We start from the raw sequence: 22,323 nt of genomic DNA on the forward strand, positions 1-22,323 counted from the left end.
AACACAACATAATTTCTGTCAAATGTTGTATTTGTACATGTTGTTTATCCCGTACACACGGCATCTATTGCACGTCTGTCCGTCCTGGGATAGGGATCCCTCCTCAGTTGCTCTCCCTGAGGTTTCTTCCATTTTTCCCCCTTTAATTATGGGGTTTCTTTTAGGAAGTTTTTCCTTGTACGATGCGAGGGTCAGAAGGACAGAGGGTGTCATATACTGTACAGTCTGTAAAGCCCACAGAGACAAATGTATAATTTGTGATATTGGGCTATATAAATAAATTTGATTTGATTTGATTTGACATAATGAAAAAATTAAAAGATGAGGGCTAACCGGAGCAGGATTACAGAGCATAGCTGGACTAAAAGAAGAATCTCACTGTAGGAGTTAACTAACTCCAGAAGGTGGCAGTATTGCAACACTGAGGATGCAAACTGCCTTTAAATCTAAAGAAGAAGAAGAAGGCACCGCGGCGGTTCCGGATTCGAAACTCGAGATCGGCGAGAACTACATTCGGTATTTGACAGCGTTAAGTTAAGACGAAGAAGAAACTTATTTTTTCTCTACATAAAGCCTACAATGACAGATAACAAACCGTGTAAGGTGTGCAATTTCACACGACAGAAATCATACGGGTTGGTAGTTCCCTCCTTAGATGAGCTGAAGACGAAAGGTGAGTTGTTGTGGCTTTAACTTGTAAACGTGTCTGTAAAATATTTAGCTCTGAAATATTTAGCTCTGACATCTGTATTGGTGTATTTAGCGGCCACCTTTGTTTGTTTTGGTCTGTGTTTTACTAAACGGCATGGATGCTGTGTAATGTGAAACACAAATGTTATGATGTACAATGATCTTCAGCACTGTTGCCAGCCACTGTCATTACCGCCATCGGGATTTTGCTGCAAAGTTTAAGTTTGCTAATCAGTCAGGATCATGAACGAGCTGAGTGGAGCAACATCGTGTTCAAACCTGCCGGAGCTAAACATGAAAAGTTAAGCAGCCCTCCGTCATGACCTGCTCATTCCGAGAATACTAGTCAGCAGGCGTTGCCCACATCAACACTTCATGATATACCTTAAATACAAGCTATATTCTTTCATCTTGCCAAATCCTGTAACTGGAGATGACACAAAACATGTAATGTTATTTGGAAAACCCGTTTTGTCCTATTATACGAAGTTACACATTCCAACCAAATGTGTTGTTACAGGCAGTGCTGCATTGTGTACCCTCCTGTTAGACAGTCTCAGAGAGCACAGGCTACATGAATACAAATAAATAAATAAAGCAGGTCAGTATTAGTCTAAACCTGATGGTGATTAAAACAATTAAAGAGTTTCAGTTGTATTTGTATCACAAGGATGCCTCACATGGGAATTAAATAATCACAGTAAAGACTCAGTGGGGACTAAAACCACCAAAGTCCAATCCACCAGACACACAGAGGAATTATGGATTCATCATTATCGAATAACTTGCATACTTCTAAAGGCAAGCCTAAAGTTAGGTTGGAGTGAGTGGCACAATCACTCAATGGCAGTGACATAGGAGCAGCTGTGATTTAAAGAAGAGGTGACAGCTCAGAGTGATTGACTTGTTTACAGAAGTCATTGGTATTTGCTTGAATCCTCAAATGATCATGTGGTGTGTGTGAGTTGTTACTGCTGGAAATATTTATCTTATATACAACTGGGAGTGGTTGTCCTGATTGTTTTGCTGTAAGGTGTGGCTAAAGAGTATCAAAGTTCTCTGTGGCACTTGCGATATAAAGGATATTCACCTAAAATCTGTCTTTCCTCTGTTCTTCCCACAGGATGTGAGTTTCTTGGGTTCAGCCCAGCTGAGCCGGTGACAGTCGTCCTAGAGGATGATGGGACAATAGTACAGGATCAGGCCTACTTCTTGTGTTTACCTTTAAACACAAAGTTCATGCTGTTGCATCAGAAAGAGGCATGGTCTCCAGGTCGCAGGAGTAAGCAGGTTTACGTCTGTCTGAGATGTGTCTACAGTCTGCACTGATTCATATCATTTTACCATGAAATGCACATCCTTGTTTTGTTACTAATGTACTTTTCCTTATAGTGGATGGTGGTACGGCCTGGATGGCCCGGGATTCTATGTTGCTGGAGTTCGATACTGTGGAGGTCGATACTGTGGACGCCTCCAGTGCTGCAGCGCCCTGGTGGGACCTGGCTCAGCAGCTGAAGCAGGACCTTGCCAGCATCATCCTCATGTCTGAGGCACACTTACAGGTACAAGCATTATTACTCTATATATTAATTAGGAGGTTTTAGAATGAAAAGTTGAAGTTGACCATCATCATGGGTATCTGATCAGAATGCATGGAAGCCAGGAATTCGTTATCTTTTAAACAAAGGTTTATTTTCTCTTAAAGAACAATTGCCTTTTTGAACTTAAGGAGCACAAGACACACAGTACTGCATCTGAAGTAAACAAATACAAGATTAGAACTCAACACAACAAGTCAAATTATACTTACAGTCTTTAAATAAGAAATGATCAGGTGAACTTAATCAGGTAAGTCTGGGTGTAAACAAGAGCCAATCAGTGACGAGGAAAGGAGAAGAAAAGAAAGTGAAAGAAATAAAAGATGGGGATCTTCACCAACAGTGCTTGCTGTCATGTCTTTCCCAGTATGCACTGGTAAGAAAACAATAAGGAAACAATACTACTGGAAAAACGTTCCTCCCTTTTCACCATCAACCGTGGCGTCACAGACGGGGTAGGGAAGTCAGAAGGTACTGAGAATCGCAGTAACACATTGTTGATTTGGTCTTTTATTGAGATTTGTTGCCAATAAGAATAAAAAAATAGTAACTCCAGCCTTATCCTTTTAAAGTTAAAATGTGCCTTATGGCAGGCGGCTGTCTTTCCTCCTTTTTAGTTAAAGAAGTTCACATTGATATATCATCTAAATGACTTGTGCACTTTAAAATGTAATTCAGTGTCGGGGAATCCACAGACTAGAAAAAAGCAAAGGATGAGCAAATGATCTTCAATAAAGAAAATCATTTAAAATAAAGTATTTTAGAAGATTCTATCTGCTATACTTTGCTGTTCACTCCCTCCTTGTTTTGTTCTATTATTTGTTGTTGGTGTGAAGCACCTCATATACATACCGTAGTGTTTTAAAAGTTACAGTATATTATTTCTTTGTGTCGCATGCTGTTCCAGACCTTAGTGGATGCCCCAAGTCCCGAGCTCGCCTCTGCTCTGGGCTTCCAGGAGAAGAAGGCGGAGGACCTGCAGGAGACACTGCAGAGGGTTTTGGACCGGCGAGAGGAGGAGAGGCAGTCCAAGGAGCTGCTCCAACTCTACCTCAAAGCTGTGGCGAAAGAGGACGGACAGCAGGAAGAGCCGAGCCAGGAAGGTACGGCTGTGTCATTGTGTGGTCGTTTACAGTTTGGAAATTGTTATAAATAATCTCTGACGTGTCATTCTTGGTTTCATCGTATATTCTGTGGCTTTCTTGCACAATATAAACATGTGATGAGTTGTTTTCTGTATTTCAGTCGGGTTAAAGAAAGTATTTCACAGCAATACTGGTTCTTAAGGAAAATCATAATTGTCTCTGCAAATCACTGCGTCTTTTAAAAAGCCACTAGTTCAGTTAATTAATCAGAACCTTTTTTATTTGTCTCATGCATTTCAGTGGCAACACATTTGTTTAATCAGTCTGTTTCCTCTGGTGCCTTTTTGTATTTAGAAGGGCTGTGCCTATGCATTGCGGCCACTAGGTGGAACCATTGTTGCTGCTGAATAATCCCACCTCTTGTAGCGATTTATTTGAACTATTTTCTTATACAACAAATGATCCTGAAAGAGAATCCATTTTAAATGCATCAGGGGCTGTAGACGTGGAGGTGGATGGGATGGATGTGGACTCTTCATCCGGATTCATATCCAGGACACTGATGGTCCTGAAAGGCAAAACAAGCCCAGAGACCAGACTCTCCACTGAGGATCTGCAGGTAATGCACTCACACTGCAGATCCAGTCTGCCTGAAAACATCTGCAGTTTATGCTATGCTATAACATACCCAATCAGTCTAGTAAGCAGCTGTGAAACGATGAAGCAAAACAAAACACATTCATACTTTTATTAGTGACTCTGCTATATAATCTTAAAGAGCATTGACTCTAACTGAAATACAAGTGGAAAAGATTTTGTGTACGCAAGGAGAGCAAAATATAAGAAGCCCCTTTCAATACAATTCAGTCCAATACACCAACGCCACTAACTATAACTATAACTATACATGTATTACAGGGATGTCTGATTGGATTGCATTAGTTTGTACATGTGTATCGAACAATGATAAGCCAGTGTAAAGTCTCACATGTTCACATTTCCAGTGTTTGAAATGAAGCCTGTGTCTTTTTAGATGGTGGTGAGCAGAGGGGTGGAAGCTATGGAGCAGGTGCTGGGCTGGGACAGAACGAGGACGTCTGCGCTGCTAATGGCCTGCGAAGCCGAGCTGACCGGACGTCTCCAGCAGGTTCAGGAAGTGCAGTCGATCAGGAGCAACGCACAGCGGGACATCAGTGAGCAGAGAGCGGAGGACGGTGAAAAAACGGCAGCCCGAGGCAGCAACTAGCCCAAAGCTTCACCTGAGCAGAGACTGATAAGAATTCACACTACCTGCCTCAGGTTCAGAAGAATGGGTTCTAACCTGTGCTACTTATAATATCCATAATGCTGGAATGTTAATGATGTTGACATTTGCTTTATTTTGTAAAACTTGCAAACCACTTGACTGCTTTTGCCTCAAGCAGGAAGCAGCAGGGTCATTTGCACAAGTCACATTCATCAAAGTCCTGGATAATAACTGGCATCAACTTTCTATTGTGACGATCACAGATGCACATATCCATGTGAAACTTAAAGCAAAACATTTAGCATCTAGCCTAGCTTAGCATAAAGACTGGAAAAGGAGACACAGCTAGTCTGACTAGTCATACGGAAACACATTGTGCCTACCAGCACGTGGTCAGCTCGGTAATAAACGTCTTTTAACTTCCTGTAGTCTCTGCTGGTACGAGATGTAACCTGTTAGCTAATGAGATGTTGAGGTGCGAGTAGGCAGATTGTGTTACCTTCAGTTGTTTCCCCCTGTTCCCAGTCTTTATGCTAAACTATGCTTACGCCAGCTTCATACTCAGTGGATAGGTATGAGACTGTTAATCTTCTCATAAAACTCTTGGCAAGGAAGCAAATAAGCGTGTCTCCCAAAATGTGGAATCCTTGCTTTATGGTTTTATATAAATCAGCTTCCCAGATTTATTGTTTACATTCTGCTCCCCCTCAACCACTGCCAATTCAGTCACGGCGTGCACTGCATTTTATTTTAGATGGCTAAATATAGGTAAGAAATGTACTTTGATCTAGCTTAGAGAAGACCTGGGGATCTCCAGCATATGGCGAGTGACAGAATATATCATTTTGTGTTTATTCGCTATCACTGAAATGACATTTCTTTTTGGGAAGTTTAGAGGAGCAGTGTGTTCTTATTTCAGTCGGCTGGCAGCCAGGCCGATTCTCTGCCTCCATAACATGCTCGTGCTTGTTATCAAGTTCTGCAAAAAGAGACAAATGTTACGCTCCCACTACAGTTCCATAGCTTTAAAGACCACTATGTTAGACTTTGAGAATCAAACAATTTGTAGCTTGTGGTGAAAACATTTAGTGAACAGGTTTCCCTGTAGGGAACATTCAATTGTTTTGTAAATATACACTTTCCTAAACGCAGCCTTTATTTCCATTTTGATTGACTGATGTGTGACCATTTAGAGAATCTCTACATAGAACAATGACCGGTAGAAGATAACAAAAGACGACGAGCATGGGAACTCTCTACCCGAGGTGCAACGCCACTAACGAGGGGAGTGCTGCGGTAGAGTGCAGGCAGAATACCTGGAGGCAGGAAACCAAATATATTTATAGAAAAGCTCAATTTGAATGGGGTACGCAGAATAATTTATCATTCCAATAATAAAGAGTACGACAGGATAAGATATACGTATAATACTTCATACATGCTTCATCTTTGAGTTGCATAGAACCAATGTTTCTGTTACATGGTGTGTGCAGGTCTTCATGACTCATAGGCCATGTAGAGGATGACCTTCGTCATGCCTGTCATCTCATCATTGCTTTCTCGAACCATGAACACATGATGGTGGATGAAGTTGCGTTGGGATCATCGTTCTGTGTCGTGTGATTTAAGATGTCACCGGCTTGTACTTTAGTATTAGCATTCATCAAGATCTCTTATTTAGACCAAAAGTAAGTCGTTAGAATGGTCATGTGTCACGTCCCCCAACACGTTGACACTTTGTATTTAATTTAAACATGCAAATGTTACAAAGGAAGTTGTATATGAGTGTACATTATGTGATTTAAGGTGCCTTTTTATAAACATGTTGAATGGTGGTAGGAGGGATTTTCTAAAAATAAAGCAGCCCTCACATTTTTGACAATGCGCTTGTGCTTTTATTAATGAATGTTTAATGCATGCAGAGTTATGACATGTCCTTTATATCTCTCTCTTCACATATAGTAAGTGCATGCACAAATTGCAAGGTTGTCAACAAAATAATGATGGGCATGTTCGCTACAAGCCCACTGCCTGCATGCTGCTGCTGGATGTTTTCCAACAGTTGGTGAATGGGTTTCATGGTGTGCGTAATTCCTGCGGAATTGGCTCCAACTAGACTGAAGTGAGTGGGTACGGGAGCAGTTGATTACACATGTGCCACACTGTCTTGGTGGATTACAGTAACAGTGCTCAAGTAACAACTGCAGGTTTTTCTGTGTACGCACTCAGTTGCCCTGAGGACTGTCTGGGCATTTCATGCTGGAAACAAACCTTATCCCATGTGGTCAGATGAGTTTCAGAGAACACATCTTCACCTCAGGCCTTATAATTCTGTTGGATAGCAAATGCCAAGGTGACGTATGGGTCAGTACAAACCTTCCCTTGCTAAGTTGTGGTGGCCTTCAAAGTACAAAGTATGTAAGAAGCCAAACAGTTCAGTCAAAGTTAACACAGGGAGGTTTTTATAAAGTCCCAAGTTCACAAAAAAGTGACATTGGCTTGATTCCAAGAGACAAGAAAAAAAAGAAAATCAAACACTGGATATAAATCAACCCAAGTGCATTTCTTTCTCATAGTCACACATTCAGGCGTGCTCTTTTAGTCCACTTGTGGACCGCAGATGGAGGAAATGTTAGCGAGGGAATGCAAAAGTGTCAATTAAGAGGCAATTTCATGGGACTGAAGAAGCCCATAATGACTGTTTTGATAGAGGAGTAGAGCTGGGATTGTTGAGAACAAGCTGCATAATGTATGAAGGTTAAACTACATTCACCGCTTCTTAGACTGACTTCCAGAATACTGCACGGAATTAATTAGTTATTTCTGCCAGAGCATTAAAATGGGTTTTCTGTCTTCAGCTGGAGAAAAGCAGAACAATTTGCATTCAGGACATTATAGTACAGGTATACTCACTCCTTGTTTAATTAAAATGATGTATGATAACATGTGGCCTCAGGTTGTGTATTACGGTCACAAAACATTTACAGTATTTGAATGTGTTTTGAGTCTTCATTTATTCGCAAGTAACAATGAAACAAAAGTGGTTAAAAGAAAATTGTGCTGGTGAAATTATAGCAGCATCGCACCAAGTGAAGAAATAAAACAATTAGAAATTAGATGCAAGCAATAACAAATGTTTTCATTTGGAGAGTATCATAAGGATAATGCTTCATCACAAACATTAAGGTTGTGTTAAGTTGCCACAATGTAAAAGTCACTGTAAAATGTTCAGATAGCGTATAAGTGCATGCACAGCGTTCATGTCAACAAGCCATTAGGATGCAGTCTTGATACTGCTATACTTGATCTTCCATCCCTTGTTTTTCCCACTAAGGTCCGATCTGAACGCAACATGCACTTGGTAACTTCCTGTGTCAAAGCGACCCGGTGGCGTTGATCCACAAAAGGGTCCATACTCTTGTCCAGCTGTGGTAATCTTGTAAGAAAAAAAGAAAGATTCATTATATGCCTGACTGATTTATGTCCGGCCAAACTTAATTATGCAGGAAACGGCCTGGCCATATAGTATATCACCCAAGGTGGACACGTCTGTAACAAACTGCTTCCACGGGCATGAGGAGGAATACATTGGTTAATTTATCTTCCCATGTGTTCTCAAGTCTCATGACTAACCTTCAACATATCATACGGACAAGGGACATCTGAGTGTCCCTCAATGTCAAAGGGCTCCAGGAAGTCCAAAATTATTCTGTAGCCCTCCGGCAGACGGATGGTGTGGTCACACTGACTCATGGGTGGGTAGGGGCTTGGGTAGGCCTCACTGGACAGAAACCCCGACAGTGAGGTCAACACCTGCCTTTGGCACGGCACTGTATGGAAGACTCACACACTTAAAACATGTTGAGGCATGTTCGAAACCCTTGTATGTTAATATGAATGATCTGACGAACAAGTCTTATGATCTGCCTGCAACAATAAATTACTGGCTTTGAAAAAGTGTTTTGTTCAGAAGAAAATAATTATTTCATGTCAATTATGACATTTGCTGGCATCATAAATGATGGGATTCATTTAGGTTTGCATTATTGCCCCGGCAAGTGTGCAGATGTTGTTACAGACAAAAACAAATGAGTATTGCAAAGAGGCTGAGTTCCTATAATTCATATAATTAGTACAATCTGTAGGCAGATAATCATTTTTGCCTATTCATTGCATGATTTGTTTTGTCACTCTTTTTCCTCTGGCATAGAATAATAATTTAAGGAACATCAACTGGTAATTGTGATGAATTACCTTGTGTCAGTACACTATTTGTGCTGCACACAGGTATCAATTTTTAATGCCATTTTGAGGTTGCTTTTCCCTTAGGAATCGACAGTAATTAACCTTGCCTTGCACCACCTGGCAGAGATCAACTACTTTATGCATCAGCGTGCCTTTTCAGTCTCAAATAAGTTAGCATAGGCCAGCTATGATAAAAATTAAATCCAATCTAGAACACTATTAACAGTGTTCCTTGGGTGAAATGACAGAAAATTAAAGATTTCTCTGCAGTACTGGGAAATATTGCAAACAGTTTGAAAGAAGAACTGTCTTTTTCTTTCAATAATTCACTGTAATTACACGTTTACGACGCAGCAATCTGGTCTCATTTTCATCCATACTTCTTGCAAAAGTATGAAATTAGCAGTATTTTGCACTTTCAACACCTCAATACCACATTGACAAATAAAGACTTGGTCATTAAGTTAAACCTTATACATAAAACAGAAGTCAATGCACAATATTTATTGGCATCAATATCTGCTGTGTCTGGGAGGGAGTAGCTGAACAGCAGCGTATGTAGCTTGAGAAACCCCAAACTATATTTACAGAGATCAACATATAGTCAAATCCTGTGTGCCAAGCTCTTAACACTTATCCTCCCTGTGCAGCTTTTGACTCTCTTTGATGAAGCTCAGATGAAAATGCTTCTTGAGCTTTAGGCTGCACGTCTCTTACCTGTGCAGGATCTTTTGTTGTCATGGAGAAGGTATCCTTGTTTACACGTGCAGTAATATCCGCCGATGTAATTGTGGCAGAAATGATCACACACTCTCTCCCCATCTATCTTGGACAGACACTCGTTGATATCTGTAGGAGACAGAAAGGTTAACACTGCACAGTAGATATGTATTTTTCCATCCATGATTATACCTTAAATGGGTGAAGTGGAAGTATTGTAAAGTCAGTCAGATAATGTATGACTACCTTTTCTTAATTTGTTTCTTTTTCTGGATCGTTTGTGTCACAACAGCTTTTACTTTTAGGCAGACACCGAAGGAGTCTGGTGTGTCTTAACTATAGCTCACACAAAATGTCGATCGGCAGACACTAAACAATGACTAGACGGCGAAATAACTGTTTTAGCAAAGCTGCTGCAGGAGGCCGTTTAAATTTGAAAAGTATTAATTGCATGAAAACAGAAATTGCACACAGTGTATTTTTATCAACACTAGAATGCCAAAAGGAACTGAAAGATAAATAAGGGTCTGTAATGTAAATGATCTGGAAGACGATGACCATGTTCTGTTTGAATATAAAGATGCAAGGACATTGAAAGATAGGAAGTATTTGTCAAACTATATTTAAACTGCCACTCTCTGATTAAATGAATTGTGTTTTTGCATTCGGGTAAGTCAATAGTAATATGTAAATTAAGTGCCATTGCTTTGTCAGTACTACATTTATGTTGTTTATAGCCTCTTTCTTTTTAAATCTGAATTTTAAAACATTACTATTTATACCTGTGATGATATAACCGTGCTCTTATTTTCTCTAGAAACTCCATTAAACGTTGCAATTACAGCCACCAAAATGATATCTGCCTTCTGGCAACAAATGTCACTTTTCCGCATCACCTTCTGAGGTGTAAAACGCTCGGAAGCCTGTGAATCGGCCCTCGTTAGAGTAGTCACTCCTAAAGACCACTGACATGAGGCGCCCGGCTGAAAGGATGATGGTGTTCCTCGGGGTGCTTTCATAGTTCTTCTCTTCCTCTCCGCAGAACCGCAAGGTTTCATTCCCCTCTGCCAAAACCTGGTTTGACAAGGTCAGAGGCCATTTAGTGAGCGAGCTACAGACTCCGGTGCAGATAATTAGAGTTTTTCTCCAGTATGTTACCTGCATGTAGTCGTATTCACACTGGTTAGAGGGTTCCATGCTGAAGTGGCTGAAGTAAAGTTTGACCCTGTGGCCATCTGGGACAGTGATGTTCCACACTATGAGCTGGTTGTCGGGGTATGGCTGGGGGAAGTTGGGCGAGGTGAAGCTGCCATATAACCCTGTTATTTCCACACTCAGCGAGACACGGAGGAGGGAAAACAGGACAAATACACAGCACCCGCTGGGAAAAATGAGGTGTGATGGCAGCAGTTTTAAGGATTATTTTACACAAATAAATGCTAACTGACACTCACCTGGTCATGTTGGCTTCACAGTACCTAGATGTGTTGCGTGTTTTGGAATGGTTCACCCTCAGTGATCCAAGGGTAAATGAACTCAGCTGTCCTGGCCGGCTGACATTTAGGTAAACAAAGTGAGACAGGCACATGATCAGTTTGTCATCATTCCCCACCTCCCACAGTCACAGAAATCTGAATGCCAGGATCATTTATATCTATTCTATCCTGTTAAACTCTTTTTCTTATTGTTTTATCAGCTCAAATCAGTGTTTTGTATTTGTGGGAAATTATAGTTTAGAATAGATGAATATGACACTGATTACTATTTCCTTGACATTCATTGCATTCACCAAACACAGGACAAAAGACTGACAGCACTCAAACAAGAGAACAACAACTATTTAGGATCCCTTTCGGTAGTTTTTTCACCTTTAATTGGTGAAATATATTTATAAAAATGGAGATCACCTCTCAGTATAACACTTTAGTGCCCTGTGAAACTTGTTTAGACAGTGATGCTGATCATATCAGACTAATGCAGCTTATTATTTCAGACCCTGCTGTCATGGTTGCTGAGCAGTAAAGCCGTTAAATAAAAGCCTCTGGAAACAATAGGGTTAGCTGCTACCTATCTCTCCGACCTTTTACAACCATATGTCCCATCAAGGTCACTCAGGTCAGCTGACCAGTTGCTCCTTTGTTGTCACAAGATCGAGGTTGAAGCACAGGGAAGATTGCGCTTTTGTAGTTGTAGACCCCAAACTCAACAAGTTAGGCTGGCCACTGCACTGCCTGTCTTAAATCCCGTCTTAATACACATCTTCATTCTCTGGCTTTTAAATCACTATGAGAGTTGTCTTTCCATATTAATGTCCTTTGTATTTAAACAGGTCTTTGTGATTTATTGTGTTGTTTTTATGCTTTGTGCTATATTTGTGATTGATTGAGTAACGTCCCGTCATGCGTGTTAACGTATTTACGTTATATGTTTCATGTTTAGTTTAGAGTCTATGTTTAGTCTTGTCTCATTGTTCACTTGTTAAGTTACAGTCACTCATGTCTCGTCTCGTCTCGTCATGCACTGTCTGTCATTGCACTTCCTGTTTTATTTTGTACTTACCTTTCCCTCTCGTTTCAGAGCACTTTCTGTTTGAGTTTTTCCCGCCTGCTTGATTGTTGCCACCTGTTTCCCATTACCTTGTGTGTGTGTGTGTGTATACAGGACTGTCTCAGAAAATTAGAATATTGTGATAAAGTTCTTTATTTTCTGTAATGCAATTAAAAAAACAAAAATTTCATGCATTCTGGATTCATTACAAATCAACTGAAATATTGCAAGCCTTTTATTATTTTAATATTGCTGATTATGGCATACAGCTTAAGAAAACTCAAAAATCCTATCTCTAAATATTAGAATATCATGAAAAAGTATACTAGTAGGGTGTTCAACGAATCACTTGAATCGTCTAATTAACTCGAAACACCTGCAAGGGTTTCCTGAGCCTTGAAAAACACTCAGCTTGGTTCAGTAAACTAAATCACAAGTATGGGGAAGACTGCTGATCTGACTGCTGTCCAGAGGACCATCATTAACACCCTTCATCAGGAGGGTAAGACACAAAAAGAAATGTCTCAAAGAGCAAGCTGTTCACAGAGTGCAGTTTCAAAGCACATCCACAAAAAGTCTGTTGGAAGGGGGAAATGTGGCAGGAAACGCTGCACAACCAAGAGAGATGACCGCAGCCTTAACAGCATTGTGAAGAAGAGTCGCTTCCAGAATTTGGGGGAGCTTCAAAGACAGTGGACTGAAGCTGGAGTCCAGGTATCAAAAGCCACTGTTCACAGACGTGTCCGGGAAATGGGCTACAATAGCCATATTCCCATGGTCAAGCCACTTCTGAACTCAAGACAACGGAAGAAGCGTCTGACTTGGGCTATGGAAAAGAAGCACTGGACAGTTGCAGAGTGGTCCAAAGTCCTCTTTTCAGATGAAAGCAAGTTTTGTATTTCATTTGGAAGTCAAGGCGCCAGAGTCTGGAGAAAGGCTGGAGAGGAGCAAAATCCAAGTTGCTTGAAATCCAGTGTGAAGTTCCCACAGTCAGCGATGGTTTGGGGAGCCATGTCAGCTGCTGGTGTTGGTCCACTGTGTTTCATCAAGCCCAGAGTAAATGCAGCTGTGTACCAAGAGATTTTAGAGCACTACATGCTTCCGTCTGCTGAAAAGCTCTATGAGATGAGGAATTCATTTTCCAGCATGATCTGGCACCTGCCCACAGTGCCAAAACCACCAGTAACTGGTGTACTGACCATGGCATTACTGTCCTCGATTGGCCTGCCAATTCCCCTGACCTGAACCCCATAGAGAATATGTGGGGTATTGTGAAGAAGAAGCTGAAAGACACCAGACCCAACAATGCTAATGAGCTAAAGGCCGCTATTGAAGCATCCTGGGCATCCATAACACCTCAGCAATGCCACAGGCTGATTACCTCCATGCCACGCCGCATTGATGCAGTAATCCGTGCAAAAGGATTCCCAACCAAGTACTGAGTGCATTAATGGACATTTTCAAATGTTTGATTTTGTTTTGCTGTTATAAATCTTTTTTTTTACTTGGTCTGAGGAACTATTCTAATTTTTTGAGATAGGATTTTTGAGTTTTCTTAAGCTGTAAACCATAATCAGCAATATTAAAATAATAAAAGGCTTGCAATATTTCAGTTTATTTGTAATGAATCCAGAATGCATGACATTTTTGTTTTTTTTAATTGCATTACAGAAAATAAAGAACTTTATCACAATATTCTAATTTTCTGAGACAGTCCTGTATATAGTCCTTGTCTCCCTTTGTCCTGTGGTCAGTTGGTCTTGTGTTTTGCCACCAAGAGAGCAAGTGTTTTTGAATCAAGTAGCCATAGTAGAATTTTGCTTTTAGTCAAGGTTAGTTTAGTTCATGTTTTTTCCTCGTTTGAGTGATTTTGTTGTTGTACTTGCACATTCTTGAGTAAAGACCTTTTTACTTTTGTAACCCTGTCTTGAGTTGTTACGTTTGAGTTCAACCCTTTTGTGTCCTTTTGTGTTCATAACAGATTGTACAGCACTTTGGTCAACTGCTTTCTTTTTAAATGTGCGTTATAAACATACAATATACAATTTAACCATAACATTTAGCTGTCCGGGCTTTTTGTTTGCACCTCAACAAAAATTTCACAAGGGTGAATTGAGGCAACAATGGAAAGCCTCAAATGTAGACAGGCAGGATCAGTTTAATGGCAAGATTGCTAAAACTACTGGGGTCACAAGGCAGGCAAGGGTCAACACTAAAGCAGGATAACTTATCTAAAAGGGTTAAGCAAAGAATCATAGGTCCAAATAACAGCCAGAAGGTCAGGCCGGTAACTAACGCCAGAATGCAAAGGCATGATGCACATGACTACTTTGACAAACTGTTACGTAGCAGGTGGAAAAGGTCCGGTTATATAGTGCAAGGCTGATGAAGGAAAGTGGGAACAGGTGTGTAAGTGGGTGGGGATGTCTGGCAGGAAAGTCTGAGGTCATCTAGTGCAGTGGTCCCCAGCCTTTTCTATCGTTGAGTAAACTAACCTCTGACTAATATTAAGTTTTATATTTTATGGATATTTCACATTATATTTAATGCATAATAATAACAGTGCAGAACGACTGAGTGAACGCAATAAATGCAGGAAGCTTGTGTAAAACAAGCAATTTGGATGAATTTTGAAAAGATTATTTCCCGTGAATATTAAATCAGAGATCAGTTTTTCTGTTATATTTTGGGAACCTTTTATACAATTATCTCTATGAATTGTTTTTATTTTACCAATGAAACATACTTGATTTTCTTTAAAGTGTATATCTTAAATAATCGGTTCGATCCCTTGCTCCTCCTGTCCTGACCTGCACCTTGCATGGCAGCTCCGTCACCATCGGTGTGTGAGTGTGTATGTGAATAGGTGACTGAGAGGCAATTGTAAAGCAATTTGTATGTTAAGGTAGAAAAGCGGTATAAGTGCAGTCCGTTTACCATAATTACTATAACAGGGACAGAAACAAACTGTTGTGGTACATTAACAACAGTTTCCCAGGCAATGATACCAGATTGTCCGCCGAATGATGAATTGTAAAGGCTTCTGTAATGAGAGTATTCATGCTGTCTGTTTGATGGAATATGGATAGTGATTTAATCAGCAACATGATAAGTAAGCTTGTAATAACCAACACCCATTTCCAAGCACTAATAGCTAGTTTTAGGGTAAATTACAATAATTATCCATCTAAACATCACTGGTTTTTTGTCTTTGCAAATGACCTCTCTGATGGAACTCTTTTTAAATGGTGCCATGACCTTTTCCTGTTCGCCTGATAATGTGCTGGTGGGATGTTGAGCCACTGTGGAGTCTGGACTGATGGTAGAGGTTATCGTCCAGCTGCCACTCATGCATTGATGCGCCAGCATAAATGACATCCTCTGACACTAAACATTCCTGGAAAAGATAACTTTGTCATAAAAACAGTTAACAATGATTGTCATGCTTCACTCGTCTTTTACTGCCTCTGGGAGTGTAAATGTATTTCAAGTTACTCAGTGGGATTTTTCCACTTCGGCTTCCTCTCCAATGAGATGCATCACACCTCATAACACTATAAACCTCATCAAATACAGTCAGGAGAACTTCCTCTGCCACTACTTGGGCTCCTAATGTGACGTAGAGGACTGATTTGAGGGATTTAATCTCTCTCGCAACCCTCCAAAGTGCGGCCTAGATATAGGCATTGCTACTCCTCAGATGGCTGCTGGAGAAAGTGGGGCCCATGTGACCACCTACTCAGAGGTGGAGTTGTTCTTTGTGTTCACGTAGGGCCAGTCCCCCAAAAGGGACAAGTCTCATCTGGTGGAACATGGCCTTATTTTGCTGACCACCTTGTGTTCACAAAACCAAGGACGCACTGCAACAAGGGAAGAGTCTCGATCTCTGGTAGTCCTGTTAGGAGGAGGGTGATGGACTGATCTGCTGCACAACAAAGTTCTATAATCTCTCGCCTCATTGCTGCTCATTGTCATCTCTGTCGGATGGCATGTTGATGTTGATAATTCTCATGGCGCAGAGACTAATTTTGTCCTCCTTGATGGGATCTCACTGACCCACCACTGTCCAGCGTGGACGGCTCAAATGTTGATTGATGAAAACGTAAGTGTCTTCATCATCTGATTCCATAGCTTCAAGAGGTTTTTGTGAAATGGTGATATTGATAGGGTGCCACACGTTTGCATTGCCCCTCACTAAGGTCTACGTGTCGGTTAATATATGGTTCTTTACAAAAAGAACTGTTAAGCAATGTTATAAACCAAGCGAATTCAGCCTAAAGTAAATAAACCCAAATCATAAGCAAATCTCCATATTTAGACAATCTGATTAATAGACAACTTACATTTCTTTATTTAAATTAATCACTTCTATCACTTACTATTATTAAGCAGCAATAGGAAATACAAAGGTTTGGCACTTATACAAATATCTGCACGCACACACAACAGCCATTACCCCAAGTGAAGGAGTTCAAGTACCTCGGGGTCTTGTTCGCGAGTGAGGGGACAATGGAGCGAGAGATTGGCCGGAGAATCGGAGCAGCGGGGGCGGTATTACAGTCACTTTACCGCACCGTTGTGACGAAAAGAGAGCTGAGCCAGAAGGCAAAGCTCTCAATATACATATAATATATCTTCGTTCCTACCCTCACCTATGGTCATGAAGGCTGGGTCATGACCGAAAGAACGAGATCACGGGTACAAGCGGCCGAAATGGGTTTTCTCAGACGGGTGGCTGGCGTCTCCCTTAGAGATAGGGTGAGAAGCTCAGCCATCCGTGAGAGACTCGGAGTAGAGCCGCTGCTCCTTTGCGTTGAAAGGAGCCAGTTGAGGTGGTTCGGGCATCTAGTAAAGATGCCACCTGGGCGCCTCCCTAGGAAGGTGTTCCAGGCACGTCCAGCTGGGAGGAGACCCCGGGGAAGACCCAGGACTCGGTGGAGAGATTATATCTCCTCACTGGCCTGGGAACGCCTCAGGATCCCCCAGTCGGAGCTGGAGGATGTGGCCCGGAGAAGGGAAGATTGGGGTTCCTTACTGGAGCTGCTGCCCCCGCGACCCGATCCCGGATAAGCGGTAGACGATGGATGGACACACAACAGCAACAAACGGGAGTGTCCTCAACTGCAAAACTACTACAAGTCCAACTCCCCCCCCCCCCCCCCCAGTAACAGTTGCTCCTTACCTTATCTCACTTAGTGAAATAAGAGTTGCTGAAAAGCTCTAACCTGATTGGTAGTCGCTGATAATGGCATTAAGACAGATGCCAGGGAAGGAATCAGGGAATAGGAGCTGTTTCCACACGTGCAGTTCTGCATGTTTTATATCATAGATGGGCCTCAAATCCTATTTTCTAAAAGACAAAAAACTAAATAACTTCAGTAAAAACACCCACTGCAAAGTTTGTCAAGAAAAATGTATTGAATTATTTTAAAGGTTTGCAGAGGGTAATGTTACTTTCTAAATGTCATTGCAGTGATTGGCACTGAAGTACCACATCTGTAGTAATTACAAGCCGGTGCTTTTTAATGTACTGCTTGTTTGCTTTATTGACTGGACACGGAAGATTTGTTTTGGTGCACTGCAGTCTGATCTAAAACTATCCCTCTAAAATGCCTACAGCTACTGACAACAGCATCTTTTCCACTGTGTGCTTCATGTGGCTGCCCTGCTTTATAACCCTTTTCACACACTAGGGTCATACCTTTCACAGGCTTATAGGTCACTCCTTTAAGTGTTAAAAACCTTTCATTTTATTGTTGATGGCTGTGGACTGGAGGCAGTATTCAACAACAGAGGCGATAATCAATGGGAGAATAGCACAATCAACATTTTGAAGCTTAAATTTGTATTCTGAATGCCGGGGATCAGAGACATTTTAAAAGTAATAGAAGGTGCACATCAAAAGCGAAATACAAGGAATCAAACACAAGAATATAAAAATAATATTTTAGAATAATATTGTGCAGTTCAGTTCTAACTTGAGCTGATCTATAGACACACAGACCTGTTCACTAATTAACCATCAATTCAAATCTCAGTGCTCCAATAGAGGACTTTGTTCTATCGCTATACATCTGCTTTTATATCCAAAATCATCCAAATAATTAATTTTCCCTTTAAAGAAGTTTGTTACGCAGCAAAGACTTTTCGCAAAAAAATAATGCATTCAAGAGCAACAGCAGTTTGTTTGTTGTGCTTGTTGTTCAGATAACATTTTTTGCAGCACATTGATGAGTTTTCATTTGCTCCTGCAATAGTCAGAATCTAAATGCAAAAAGCTTCTTTCATGTGTGTCCTGTGTTACCTGATGAGCTTATATGTGAATTAAATCAAGTAACTCTGAATCCCATCCTCAAAGCACAAACCCATTATAAAGGGTTATGGGTACATATGAATATTGGTGCATGTGCATCATGAACAAAGCACATCTGCAAGACATAACTCAGTGGTGTGTTTTGTGCATGTACCATGGATAATTTCACCACACACACGGAGCTGCGCTTGCACTCAAAACGTCCGGAGACACAAGGCCCAGGCTGTTTTGATTTCAGCATGGTCAAATCTTGAACTCAAGACACAAGCTGTACTCACAGCGCTGTTTCACCTGCTTGCTGTACCATGGCTTAATGAAGTACTTCCTTATACAAAGTCAGTCAGTCATTAAATGAAGAATAGTCTACCAGACATCAATTGAAAAGATGAAAGGACAGCGGCTGTTTGCAGCTGGAGTCAACAAAAGGCAGAGAGAGACCTTCAAATCAACGTGCCTGAAAGAGAAAATAAGTTATTTTTGTGCTAAATGTACACATCTCTCTGAGCATCTTGTGCTAGAAAAGAAAATACTCCCTGACTAGCTAATGTATTTACCCTCACTACGACTGCCATCCTCATCTTCTTCTTCCTTTCCACTGGCTGCAATCACTGTAGTCTCAACCACCCACATGTTATCAACTGTAATTAAAGACTTGAATAAGTGGGGATGTGTCATTTTTGCTGAACACCGATGAACAATGTAAAGTTAATCCTCTGTAATTTGCTCATCCACTGTAGTTATGCAGACACGATAGGGTTTCGGCTTCCACAGCAACAACCTGCTGCAAATAAAACAGAGTTTAGAAGCAGCACAGGCCAAAATGTCTCTTAGAATCAGATACTCATTCACTCATTTGTTAGTGTCTGAACTTTCAATGCCGAAATGTAAAATGTTGCTGGCAGGAACATCCACATTTAATTCACAGAACAAGAGAAAATAGGTTTTGAATGTTGCTGCTTCTGGCCGTTCCGGGGACTCACTCTGTTGCTGCCTCAAGGCCAGATGTTCACCAGCCAAAGAAACAGAATTGATTGAATGCCGTCAATATAGGCTATATTAACATTTTTCTTTGTTCTGTGGCGAGCAGCAGGTTCAGTTTAATGTTTCCATTAACACTTCCATTGTTCTTGCTTATTGTGCGTGGGCAGACAGAATACATTCAGTGACGTAAAACAAAAATGCACCTGGAAATGTCTCATAGCAATTTCTTGCTAAACACTCATTTCAATCTCCTGCATGTTTTTGAGCAGCGGGGCTTTCTTTAAGGGTGCGTTCAGAGAAAAAGACATAAAGGCCCTGTCACACATCTCCGTATGACAGAAACGTATGCCAGCGCATATGAATATTTGTCAGAGTCCAAATACGTCCAACTTTTCATCGGATCGGAAAAGTGAACATATACAGATACGCATGTCTAACCTGTTGATAGAGCATCACTTACTAATTCAAAATGTATCAGACGAATGCCCAACAAATGCATAATGTATACTAAAATATGGTGTATACAAAATATGGGCAACACGCTGGTGTAGGTAGATATAAGGTAAGGTATAAGTAGTGTTCGTTAAGAGCTCGCTGTGTTACGCTGGGGTGCGTTGTTGAACGCTGATGTTTTGAGCATGTTCAAAATTACTGGACGTACCCGACGTGTGCTTCATAAGATATGCAGACGTGACGTTAGACATACGTGAATACGTACGTGAATATTTACCTACGTGAATACCTACGTGACTACGTTAGATATAGACTACGTCGGCTGATGGTGAATCTTACAGCCAACTTATTGATAACGAGTGGATAACCTATTCCTACCCTATGTTAAGATTATGTACAGCTAGCGTTCAGCATTTTAGCCGTTCTCCAACATCAGCATGTCGTGAACCAGATGGCACTTTTCCAGCTCCGTTGTCCAGACGCTCTGATACGTTTTAAATAGGTAAGTGATACGCTATCAATGTTTGACATACGTATAATAATTTCGTTATGTATTCGTTATGTATACGTCAGCTACAACACCGCTGTGGAAAAGTTGGACGTATTTGGACTCTGACACATTTTGAGCTAATTTTCATATACGGCAGCATGTTTCTGCCATACAGAACTGTGTATGTCTGCCGTGTTCGGCGTAACGTCTGCGTCCTTCAAACGATCATAACTTACCCTTAATTTATATCAACCTATTGCCGATATTTCGTATGCGCCGGGAATACGTTTCTGTCATATGGATATGTGTGACAGGGCCTTAAAGTAAAAATGTGACTTGCAAATTAATGCAGAGAATAAATGTTATTGGTGTTGTGCTGTCCTCTTGGTGGGCGTAATCAATGTTCAAAGAAATACACAGGGGGAAGATCTGCACAAATGATCTGACAAAACAATATTTAATTTGAAAAACACGAGTGTTTTAGGCAAGGCAAGGCAGTTTTATTCATAAAGCATGTTTCATACACAGAGGTAGGTTAAAGGGGCTGTACAGAGACGTAGATAATGAAAATTGAAATTGAATGAAATTACAAATATTAAATCTTAATGAATCCAGGTCAAGGTTGTTTGGCTTGTACAATTCTATTTACAAAATACATTTTTATTTTTTTGTTATTTTCATGGAACGCAACAAGACAAAATGAATTGTTCTGATTTCAATAAAATGCTTTTGCAAAAACCACAACTGTACTTTTCAATAAGTTAATTTTACTGAAGTTATCGTATCGGACTGTCTGCTCCCGTTTCCAAGACATACAGTCTTAATACACCTTAACGCATTAATAAAACTCATATCAGATCAAAAATATTTCTAAGGTTGAAAGATGGCTTTATAAAATATTAATCCGTTATCTTAAAAAATCCCCTGAAATATGTTAACGATGGTTGTAATGTTTCACTTAAGCATGATTGCAGAGACAGAGCCGTGGTGCAAAGTGTCCCAAACGCTAGACCCCACATGTTCAGAGTATAATTTATTGCTCATTCTGGTTCCTAGCATCCCCAGATGCTAATGATAAAGAACGGCTCCTGATGAATTGATGTTGAGCTTTTCTGTGCAGGATTTCATTCTTGACGTCAGGCCCATTACTCTTTCGATTTGGCTCTTTTTCACAGATAACAAATACGGTCATTTCCTTGCTAATTCAAACAGGCCCCAGCTTTAGCAATTCAGTGGACCGCCATAAGGCGGTAAAGCATTCAGTGACGTTGGTGCGAACAGGCAATGATGAGAAATGGCACACAGGTGCTGCTCCTTTCCTTCATTAGGGTGCCTCGGCTCCACATCACCGCGCTTTTTCCTTCATTATGTTTTAAACAGCTCTCTTTCACAAAACTACTGAATTACAATTGAGGGCGAGGAGAGAATGTGTACTTTGCTCACCTAACACAACTTTCACAATTCAGAAAATGCCTCGAAGAAGAAATGAATCACCTCAATTAAGTTTTTTGTTAAGTCTGCAAGTCAGCAGTGAATATTTATCAAATAAAACACAATACATCGACTCATTGTGAACATACTCATGCCACTGATATGAAACTATATAATAGTGCTGACAGGCCATGACTCAATAATTCCAGTACGGATATTAATGGGGGGTTATTTCTTGTATAATTGATTAAACATTTTCGGGTCTGTTAGGCTTGAGAAAAATGATGGTCAGCCTGAACATTAAACATGGATTTCAGATATGAGTAATGGCACGACTCTCTCGTGGGCAGCAGTGAGGACTTCACATACCATTAATAAACAAAAACCATCACTGTCGCCCCTAATGCTGTGGCAACATTTAGGATCTTGTGTGTGTGTGTGTGTGTGTGTTTCTCTGTATTCCCGACCAGACCGTTTGACCGCTTTGTGTTGGTAAAGCAACTGCAATCAGGTGTAATGCCATC

At 40.7% G+C, this 22,323-nt stretch overlaps 2 protein-coding genes across 3 annotated transcripts; one reads left to right on the forward strand and one right to left on the reverse strand.

Moving 5' to 3' along the window:
• The first annotated feature begins 432 nt into the window (after positions 1-432).
• On the forward strand, positions 433-6,503 carry dffa (DNA fragmentation factor, alpha polypeptide). Its single transcript, XM_029434912.1, has 6 exons — positions 433-673; positions 1,814-1,972; positions 2,083-2,252; positions 3,196-3,391; positions 3,868-3,992; positions 4,407-6,503. The coding sequence occupies exons 1-6, from the start codon at positions 580-582 to the stop codon at positions 4,617-4,619; spliced, it is 957 nt and encodes a 318-aa protein (XP_029290772.1). The 5' UTR covers positions 433-579; the 3' UTR covers positions 4,620-6,503.
• A 1,129-nt stretch (positions 6,504-7,632) lies between these two features.
• Positions 7,633-11,783, reverse strand: masp2 (MBL associated serine protease 2). 2 transcript variants are annotated; one of them, XM_029436306.1, is made up of 7 exons: positions 11,652-11,783; positions 11,039-11,137; positions 10,743-10,965; positions 10,481-10,658; positions 9,582-9,713; positions 8,253-8,449; positions 7,633-8,055 (listed from the first exon to the last, which is right to left on the reverse strand). In XM_029436306.1, exons 1-7 carry the CDS (start codon positions 11,684-11,686, stop codon positions 7,894-7,896), a joined length of 1,026 nt encoding a protein of 341 aa, XP_029292166.1. In that variant the 5' UTR covers positions 11,687-11,783; the 3' UTR covers positions 7,633-7,893. The 2 variants fall into 2 exon arrangements, with proteins under 2 accessions (XP_029292166.1, XP_029292167.1); XM_029436307.1 differs by having other exon boundaries at positions 11,665-11,773.
• Positions 11,784-22,323: the final 10,540 nt, after the last annotated feature.

The sequence above is a fragment of the Cottoperca gobio genome, chromosome 7 (assembly GCF_900634415.1).
Source record: "Cottoperca gobio chromosome 7, fCotGob3.1, whole genome shotgun sequence".
NCBI classification, from domain to species: domain Eukaryota; kingdom Metazoa; phylum Chordata; class Actinopteri; order Perciformes; family Bovichtidae; genus Cottoperca; species Cottoperca gobio.